General features: G+C 37.7%; 1 protein-coding gene and 1 long non-coding RNA gene across 3 annotated transcripts in view; one reads left to right on the top strand and one right to left on the bottom strand.

Annotated features, from left to right (window-relative positions):
• LOC107678565 (uncharacterized) overlaps positions 1–1,260 on the bottom strand; it is a 5,187-nt gene extending 3,927 nt beyond the window's left edge. The window contains exon 1 of the long non-coding RNA XR_001632949.1: positions 1,194–1,260. This is a non-coding gene — a long non-coding RNA (uncharacterized LOC107678565). The remainder of the gene's footprint in view (positions 1–1,193) is intronic.
• Positions 709–10,447, top strand: part of col13a1 (collagen, type XIII, alpha 1) — a 124,833-nt gene continuing 115,094 nt past the window's right edge. For both annotated transcript variants that reach the window (XM_016473869.1, XM_016473868.1), the window contains exons 1-2: positions 709–1,325; positions 6,124–6,193. In XM_016473869.1, the coding sequence (XP_016329355.1) occupies positions 1,041–1,325; positions 6,124–6,193 (355 nt within the window). In that variant the 5' untranslated portion in view covers positions 709–1,040. The remainder of the gene's footprint in view (positions 1,326–6,123; positions 6,194–10,447) is intronic.

Below are 10,447 nucleotides of genomic sequence, written 5' to 3' on the forward strand. Positions count from 1 at the left end.
CATGTGGGGGCGTGTTAGAACGAGCCGTTTTAGGTAGGCGTGGCTGACTCTTAACTTTTATAAAGAATATCTCTTTGGATTTGAGACTTTAGTCTTTGCAACTTTACAGATCTTCTTCATGCACCAAGAGCTTGTAACACTTCAAAGAGAAAGGAAAAATTGAAATCGCATCATATGACCCCTTTAAGGTTAAAAAAAGTTTCAAAAGGCTTGAAGTTTGAAGGTTTTATAGGCCTTACAGACAGACATACATTTAAATGGCTTTACAAACCAGGGGAATAACCACTTCATTTCTCAGAAGGCCATTCATTACCTGTTGAATTTCTTCCAACTGTAATTCATCAATTCCTCTTTATTCAAGTTCCTCTGGAGTGTGGCCAATTCCATTAGTTTTTGGTATTGGGAAGTTGATGCACGCTCGTTCTTTGACTAATTTGTAGTTTTATATTTTGGTAACCGAAACATAGTTTGAAAACACCTTCTTAATTCGCACCTTGGGTCTAGACGTGTGGCTGAAGAAACAGTTTCTGTTTCTTCAATAATTGTGTGGTGATCATGTCCACTTTACGCACTGATTCAGCGAGGCACCTAAAAATATCGTTCTCCAAAGCCGGATTAAAGCCGGGGTCAGCTCCTCCGTGAATCCCGCCCTACCGTTTAGCCTAAATAAACCGAAAGGAGGGGCTTGTCGGCGACAGAGAAGCGAAGGGTCCCGTGGTGAGCGCTGCACAGCCGCGTAGTGTGTGTCAGGTTTCATTCTGAGAGAGACTCAAGCACGCAGCAGTCAGACAAACCCGTCAAATGGCACGACTCAAGCACACGGACTCCCACTAGAGCCGGAGATCACTCAACAGTCATCTCCATGCACTTGTATGAGCAGCATGCCTCTGTTGAGGTAATTTTGAAGATTGATATTTTCACGTGAAAAGCGGTTTAATTGAGTGAAAGGAGAACTTTAATCAGTTTATTTGAGCACGACCCCCGTTCAGCGTGATAAAGTGCTGGATAAACATCAAATTGCCTACATAAGTCTCACAGACATGGAGGACATGAAATTGCGAGTATCACCTCATTCCAGTCGGGAGAGGACCTGCGTTCAGCATCCTTGCCAAAAGCGCCTTTTGACGAACTGGAAGGACGTGTGTGCAATCTGCGTGTGTTTGATCTCGTTTGGAGTTTGTGTGTTGCTTTACCTGAGGACATCAGATCTGCAGTCCAGGGTGCTCAGTTTGGAAAAGGACAGAGATCCTCGTATCTCCAGTTGGATCTCTCTGGAACAGGTGGAGCCCGTCCTGTGGAGTCGACTGGATCAGATATTAGAGGAGGTGAGCGGTGACTTTTATTCTCCAGACATTTGTCTGTGGATGCAATAACACCAAGTCATACTTATACAAGCTGTTTGCTTGAGTCATGAGTGCGAGGACAGAGTGAAAGAGAAGTTCACGTTGTCCCATCTTGTCGAAGTGTTGTCTTCCACGAGAGGTTAGAAGTGCGTTGTTCAGAAAGTTAAATGAGCAGAGAGAGTTTGAGGTGGAAGATGAGGATGTTTCTGGAACTACGTTCAGGTGTGATAAAATATCGAAACTGACGAGCTAAGCTCTCAAGCTCCTCGTCCGTATATTAGTTTGTTTATTGGCCCTCGTTTGTTTAGGTAGGGTACTTTCAGTGCGCACAGTTTGAGCTCTGCCGACTTTCAAACGCTCATGATCAAAATAATTACTTTTTGATTGCTGTACCCACTTTTTTGGGCTTGTGTTTAGTTCTGTTTATTAATTATTATTTGGTATTATTTAATTGCTTTGTTTGCTTTGTTGTCTGTTTGTATTGTCTTTTACTGCGTTTATTGCTATTTTTTTCTCGTTTATCTCAGTTACTCCTTTTTTAATTGATTAAAATCTAATAGAGATAAAACGCAGAAAATAAAGAAATAACTAATTACTAACTACGTTTTTTGTTTAACTGAGAACATATCTTCTATACTGACTCTAAATAAACATATTAGTTAATATTTTAACTAATAATTTATATATATAAATTATTAAATCCTGATTATTGAATTAAGTTTGCTTGGTACTGTAGCTCTTCAAATGTCAGTGTCAGATCAGACTCTTTTACATAGCTTACATTTTTCACATCCTATTTAGCATTGCTCTAGAATGGGTGTCTATAAATAACAGAGTCATATTGCCAAAATTTCCTGCTGCCATTTTGACACATCAATTAGTGTAGATGCCTTAATAAAAGTACACATAATTGATGTGATCCGGTAGATAACCCCCTATTATCCACACTTGGCTGACTGAATTTTAAGAAAGTCTGTTCAGTGATTTATATATCTGCTACTGAAAGATATGACTGTTGTTGTTTAGCAAAACTATTATTTGCAGCATGCAAGACCTGCTGAACACATTGTGTCACCATATGACCACCTGTTTTAAATCAACAATCAAGCAGTTAGGGCTCTTGCCAGCTTTAGCGCTGACCGAGCACGGCATCTGTGTAGAATAAGATTGAGCTTGAAGTGGTGAGGTGGAGAAAAGCGATATATATATATATATATATACATATATAATATAATAATATATATACAGTACATTGCCTGCGGCAGTGGTCCCTTCACAATGGCCTCTGGTGGTTCATCACCTAGCTGCATGTAAAATATTTGAGGTGTTAAAAGTATCTTGGGTTGAATTTTGGGGAAAGGCTGCCATCTCACTATCTGTGGTTCATAAAGTAAAATAGTCTGCAGAGGATGACGGAGGTGAATATTCAGTATGTTAATGAGACTATGCAGTCTGAAGTAGAGGCAGCCAAGTGTGAGTCAATCTGAGGCTGAGTGTGAATTCAGTATCTGCATAATGTTGAGTCATTTACAGGTGGATCTTGCTGAAATCTGTCAAGAACATATCCAGGTCATAAAAATATGAATTTGATTTGCTTATTAGAAAATAGGCACCTTTCAGGCATTGTAACATGACAATTAGGCATATTTCATCACCCATACTTTACGTAATGCAAAACACGGATAAAGAATTACAGTATTATTGTAACGAGAATGTAATGAGAGTCGTCCTTCAGAATAATGGCAATTGCAAAAAGTAAAGTGTCCACATGCATTACAGTAATGAGAGTTTTGCGGGAAAATGTGCTTAAATGTAATAAAAAAAAAGCTAAAATAGGCTTCAGTTTTGTTTAATACTGACGGACCTTTGAAAAGCATCTGAAATGTGTTTATCTCAGGGGTGTTCTGTTATCAAGGGCAGATGTTTCTCATAGGCATATTGACAACCAATGTTTCAGCGTCACCATAAAATTGCATGTATATGACTCCATTAAACTGAGAAACATATACATTGGAAGTGCCTGTTGAAGGTTAGAATGGTGCTGATTTCACAATCTATGACAGAACGTGCCTTTAGGGGTGAAATCAAGATCTGTTAAGAGGGAAAGTAGCTAAATGAAGTAGAGAATGAAAGAAATGGAAAGAGCGATAGAGCTAGGCTTGCAGGCTCAAAGTCTGGGGTCTTAGTAGTAATCAGACATTGGAATTGTAAAATGTTGTGTCATCCTTTCAAAATAGATTGTTAAAACCAGATCAAATACTGGGCATCATGTTACCATTGAAGCTGGGAGGCAGAGAATTTCTCCTCCCTCCCAACCTATCCCTGCAATCACTGGGACATCAGCTGTCTCATGCCATGACCGCAACCTCACCATTTACATCACGTCATCTTAAAGTCAGCATGAAACATGTTCGCAAACCATTTTACTTCAATACATTGATAAAAATAAATGGTCCAAGAAAGGGTTTGCACAGCGCTGCCATAGAAGAACCATTTTTGGTTCCCCAAAGAACCTTTCAGCAAACAGTTCTTAAAAGAACCATTTTTTTCTTAGTGTGAAGAACATTTTAATCATCTAAAGACCATTTTTCCACTATAAAGAGCCTTTTGTGGAGTGGTAAGGTTTTCGCAAACCATTTTACTTCAATACATTGATAAAAATAAATGGTCCAAGAAAGGGTTTGCACAGCGCTGCCATAGAAGAACCATTTTTGGTTCCCCAAAGAACCTTTCAGCAAACAGTTCTTAAAAGAACCATTTTTTTCTTAGTGTGAAGAACATTTTAATCATTTAAAGAACCTCTTCCACCTTTTGTCCAATGGAAAGGTTCAATGTATGTTAAAAGTTCTTAATGGAACCATAGATGCCAATAAATAAGCTTTGTTTTTAAGAGTGTAATAATTTTTCACAAGTTTTAATGAGGTATTTTATGAGAAAAAATGCGGACAGGACAAGAGGTAGATTTGACTGGATTGTGAAAAGTGGGTGTTGCATTCCAAAATAAAGCCAGATGGTTGAAAAACATTCTTCGTCACATCAGCTGAAAAGGAGAGTCATTTCAGAGGGGTGCAAGTTATTACTTTTTGATGAAAGATTACAAAAATAAACTTTTTTTTTTCTATTTGGAATATAGTGCACAGATTAATCGTGCACAATAAGACCAGAGATGCGTATTAAGAAAGTAAATAGGGTCATTGTTGATTTCATGTTGACTTTAAGAACACCTTTATTCAAGCATAAAGGAACACACCCTACCAGAATTAAATGCTTCAGTAACTTAATGTGCTTCAAAATGAAAGCTAAGTCTTTGTTTCTTTAGATCTTGTTCTAGGTGCTTCCCGTCAGTGTAACTCTTCATGCTAACTTTTCATCACAGGCTATTGTTTGCTCATTGTGACACTGCATTATTGTTTATGAGAGCTCTCAAATTTAAGTGAAATGTGATGCACTTTCCCATGGTTTGATGTAAAAAATTTTTTATTTGGACATAACTTAGGAATGCAGCACTGGAAAATCATGAGTTAAAGCCTTGGCATTTAATGCGTGTGCATTATCCCTGGATATTGCTCCTGTGGAAAAGCAGTTTACACACAGTACAGGTTCCCTCCAAATTGTAATGCATTTTCCACGGCTTCTGTGCTTGCAGAACAACTGTCTGTTGTTTAACCCTGCTGTCACGTACAGTATATTTTCATTTTAGCGTTCTTTAGGTTTTCCTTTTCTTCTTAACCTCCATTAGCACTTTCTGTTTAACAATATCTGTAGTTCAGTAGTGTGGAAAAACTGCTACAATAGCTTGTAGTGTCTGAGAGCTGTTTGAGTAAAGACTTCTCCAGCTGGGAAGAGGGTTTGCCAGTATCAATCAAATAAAGCCCTGGAACGATCATTGGGTAATATATATATAAACTATGGCAAGAAAAATGTCCGATAGCAGCCCCAGAATTATTTACCTTCAGTGTTTCAATATTAGAGGAGAGGGCATGACCTATAGTACCACACTGCAGACACCTGACAAACTTTACAATTCAGTCATAAATGTAGCCAGTCAGTGATTGTTCTACCAGCGAAAAGGCACTGCATACAGTGGGCATGTCTATTTTAGCTGCGGTTTTGTAAGTTTTGGCTAAACATACAGTAGTAGCTCTGTTTAATATCACTTTTGTGGAAATTTCCTTTTTTAAAGAGCACCAACTGTTCTTTAAATCCTGTTCATCTAGAATTAAGTGTTCACTTTGATACCTGCACTACCCTGGAGTTTCAATGTAACCAATTCAGTTTGTTTCAAAAAGTGACCTAGTATGCACACATACATTGTTAAACTAATGCATCACTTGTCAGTCCCCTCACTGCACACAGACATGACGCTGCTAAAAGAGCGAACGGCTCCAAAGCTATGCAGAAACAATAGAAGTTGTGCCCCTGGTGAAGGTCGGAGCGCCAAATATGTTTAAGCTTCTTAGGTCAATTCAAAAATAGCTTTTCAGTGAGTTTTCTTTTTAATATATTTCAAATGTCATGTAATATATTTATGTATTTAATGTATGTTTAAAATATTTTCTACATATTTTAATAATTTATTTGTGGTTATATATTATGATGTTATTTAATAATAATATTTTATGATATTGGTTTGTGTACTTCAATATTTTTTGTTTGCATGAATAACAAATAAAGACTAACAAACTAACACCAACTACACTAGCTTTTTTATTTTACCTTACATACAATGTGGTTGATTTCTGCACAGCTGACTTCAAATGTCCTGTTTTTTTATTTCCAGAAATTAGCAGCACGTCTACCGAAGATCCGGGCGGCTCGGGATGCACCTCATAACTGCATCTGTCCACCAGGTATGTCCGTTAACCCCATTCATCCACAGCTCACCCCTCCTCGATCTCTACACACCTGTGATAGTGTGCTCCTCCTGCTACATCTGATATGCAGTTGAATGTATCTTGCGGTTAAGCCTTTTGTGCTTTCCTTCCACAAAATAGTCTCTTGTCTGCAGGTACGTGAAGAGATACTATTGTTGCCAGGATAGAGACGTGATCACTGTTGACTAGATTTCATTTCCAATGTAATGTAAATGAGTGAAAAGAGTCTCCTTTCCCCAACCCGTTCACTGGTGCCCTCGGACTGGCATTGCTGTGGTGACATGTGCAGTTATATTTTCGGCTGGTGTTGGCAGTCATTGATTTCAAGTTGTGTTTGAGCGGGTCGTGATGCAAGCCAGAGTGTTGGGATGGCGTCATCTTGCCATTCCTGAGCGCAGGGAACAGTCAACAAGGTTCACAGCGTACGACTAACAAATTAAAATGGCCTCAATGGCCTCAAGTCCGTCACACTTTTTCTACTAAAAGCGAAGCTTCCTATCAGCTACATTTTAACTTGCTTCCCTAACATAACCTCCAGATTTCAGTCATTAGACAACTCTTGTGTTATAGCCTGTGCTTGTGTGTGTGTGTGAATTTACACATCTCTGAGAACCAGGCCAGATGGTACAGACATCTCCTTGTTAATTAGGCTAGTCAGTACTAGTCATTGTTGTGTTAACTGAGTGGGAAATGACTTCAGACAGCGTAGTGAAATCAGTTTAAAATGGACATGACTTGGATAGGTACTTTTGAACCAGGTGTGGGGACCGTTTAACAGCAGGCATCCTAGATAATGGCCGTGTTGGTTGTTTATTGCTGTGCCATGGGAGAGGGTCTGATCTTGCAATACAGTCTGCACTTTTACTTCGTTTCAACCATTTGATGTAAACCAGGCAAAGTATCAGCATAAAATTATCCTTTTTGAGCTGAATTGACTGTAGATACAGTGCAATGAAAGTACAGTTTGTATACATTGTGCATATTTTTTATAATGCATGTGTATAAATACTATGTGTATGCAAGGAAGTGTCCGCATATATGTTGCTCACCATGACGCCAGCTGCCGCTTGTCAATCATTCCAGCACGCAGTGTTCAGATGGCTTCCATTCCATTGTTTATTTTGAGTGCTCAGTGGTGGGTAATAGTCTGTGACTCCATCAAATGCACATACTCGCTTAAATACGTATAGCATTGATTTTATGTTTAAGCTACAGTTGAGGTGTAGTAACTTTTCTATCCACAAAGGTATAATTGTATGGACCCATCAACAAAATAGTGCTTTAGCGTATAGTTAGTGCTTCCTCTTCCAAGTACATAAAGAATGCTATGTGTTACATGTGCCTTTCAGCCCAAGGACAGTATTATTATTCTTGGCTTGGTGTATTTAAGTGAAGATGATTGTCTGTAAGAGTACCTGGTGGTTTTATACATAATTTTTGTACAATATTTTTTAAAATTCTGTGTTTAGGCCGAGCCTGTTTCTCTTGCAGTGCTACTACGCTCTCAAAACAGCTGGCATATGGGCTTGGGGAATGTTTCAACACATCCAACTGAGTTTATTTTTTCTGATTTTGCGAATCCCAAAGGGCTTCAGAGGTTAAGTTCATTCAACTCGTGTTTAAAAACCCATTTGGCTCATTCTCATTCACTCGAAAATCCTCCAAGTATTGTTTTTATTAACAAAGTCAGCGTCGGTTCATACACGCAACTGTTTACCCTCCAGCACTGCACATTTCAGCACTAAAGCAGTAACAGTGCCACACATTCTTACTGTGAAGAAAGCTATTCACCATCTCAGTCATCTTTACATTGCAGGCATGAATAAGCCTGTGTAGATTATAGGGCTGCACATTACTGTAAACAACTAAAATTGCAATATTTTGTTTTTCTGCAATATATGTTGCTATAAAAGACTACAGGTATTTTCACCAGATGATTTGAATAGCTATGTTTGGGGGAAATAAAAATCAATCTAGAATAATTGGGGTGTGCATCTGCACCTGTCTTTTCTTTTCTTTTCTTTTCTTTTCTTTTCTTTTCTTTTCTTTTTCTTTTCTTTCTTTTCTTTTCTTTTCTTTTCTTTTCTTTTCTTTTCTTTTCTTTTCTTTTCTTTTCTTTTCTTTTCTTTTCTTTTCTTTTCTTTTCTTTTCTTTTCTTTTCTTTCTTTATTTGTGTGAACCATCCCTTGATCCTTTGATTGAGTCTTCACACATGGGTACACCTCTTTCAGTAACAATGAAGTAAACAAAACGTCAAAAACAAAAAATCTCATTCCAACTGTTTTTGACTCATTCAATATGAAAAATGTTAAACAAATATTAACATATTAAACAAAATAAGAAATATATTGTAATAATAGTATAGCACTATAAAATACAAAATAAAGTATTTAATAAATAATTTTATTTTATTGTATAAATATAAAATTACAATAATATTTATGTGTAAATTTCCATTGTCAAACCATCTAACTTTTATTTAGGCAGTTTGCTGGCGAATAAATAAAGGTTTCTGAGTGAAATGCAGCACTGCTCATTTACACGCTTGCAGCTCATGATACAGTGCTTCAGTGATTGGCTGTTACAATAAATTTTATTTTAATATATCACTCAACCCTAGCTATTAGAATATTTGGCACTGTTTTAGAGATGTTATTTCCACGTTCTGGTTTTTAATATCTTATACTGATATTCTTATAAGTTGCTTAAGTAAATTCCTCTTACTTACAGTGACATGTTGCTCTAGAATAAATGCTGTGATGGTGTACAGTGGGTATAGAATATAATATTTTTTAAACCTTTTTAAAATAATCACATTTTGTTGCTTTGCAGCCTGAAGTGAAGACGGACACAGTTTTTGTTTTATCCAGCTGTATTTACTCGGTGCAACTTATAACATCCATGTGAAAGATGTAACACCAACATTTCAGAAAAAAAAAATAAATAAAAAAACAGAAAACAAATTGGAAATCACCCCCCTCCTAAAAATGACTTGTAAACTCAATCAGGTGTAGCTAATCACCTTCTGAAAAGAGCTTTCCTGGAGCATTTCAGTCCTTGGTAGTGCAACTGAAGCAAACAATCAACTATGGGTGGCAAGGCACTGTCAAAAGATCTCCAGGATAAAGTTGTGGACAGGCACAAGTCAGGAGATGGATACAAAAAAATGTCAAAGGATTTATCAATGCCTAGAAGCACAGTGAAGTCTGTTATTAAGACGTGGAAGGTATTTGGTTGAACACAGACCCTCCCTGGATCAGGACGTCGCTCTAAACTGGATGAAAGAGTCAGGAGGGAACTGGTCAGAGAGGCGAACAAGAGACCTACAGCAACTCTGAAGGAGCTGCAGGAATTTATGACAAAGAGTGATCATTGTGTGCACTGCACCGCAAATGTGGCTTGTATGGGAGGGTTGCAAGAAAAAAGCCACTGCTAAAGAAAGGCCACATGCAGTCATGACTGAGCTTTGCCAAAAAACACCTTGAAGATTCTGAGGCAGATGAGACTAAAATTGAATTATTTGGCCTCAACACCAAACATGTCTGGTGGAAATCCAATACAGCTCACCATCCAAATAACAGCATTCCTACAGCCTACAGTGGAGGGGATAATATCCTGTGATGGGGGAGTTTCTCTGCAGCAGGGACTGGAGCACTTGTCAGGATAGAAGGAAAAATGGATGAGGCAAAATACAAAATGTGATTATTTTAAAGGGGGGTGATACCCACTGTATGTTTTCATTAATAATTTAAACCTGGATATTTTAACTATTATGAGAATCATAATAGACAGATGTAAACATGGCAGGTTGCGTGACATGAACAAAAGCATCCAAGGTAAAAGCAAATATGGTCCATATGGTCCAAATAAGGGTTTACTTGCAGCAAGGATAAACATGATTTATTCAACCACAGTGTGATTTGTGTGATTTGTGTGGAGCTGCCAAGAGCATGAAACCATTGAGAAGACATTTAGAAACCAAACACTCAAACAAGCCAGCTGAAATGAACACTTTAATAAATATTTAAGTAAATTTATGTCTTTGATTTTGTTTACTTCTGTACGATAAACAGTTGTTTGTTTGTTGAGTTGCTGCTTGGTAAAACCAGTTAAGCACCACTAGTTTACAAGTGTTTTGGGTAAATTTTCAGTGTGCGTGTTGTTTAGCTGTGACCCTCTGAACAGATGTGTATGTATAAACATCATTATTAAAAAAAATGTCATCGGCAG

The sequence above is a fragment of the Sinocyclocheilus anshuiensis genome, unplaced genomic scaffold (assembly GCF_001515605.1).
Source record: "Sinocyclocheilus anshuiensis isolate Anshui unplaced genomic scaffold, SAMN03320099.WGS_v1.1 scaffold536, whole genome shotgun sequence".
In the NCBI taxonomy this organism is placed as follows: domain Eukaryota; kingdom Metazoa; phylum Chordata; class Actinopteri; order Cypriniformes; family Cyprinidae; genus Sinocyclocheilus; species Sinocyclocheilus anshuiensis.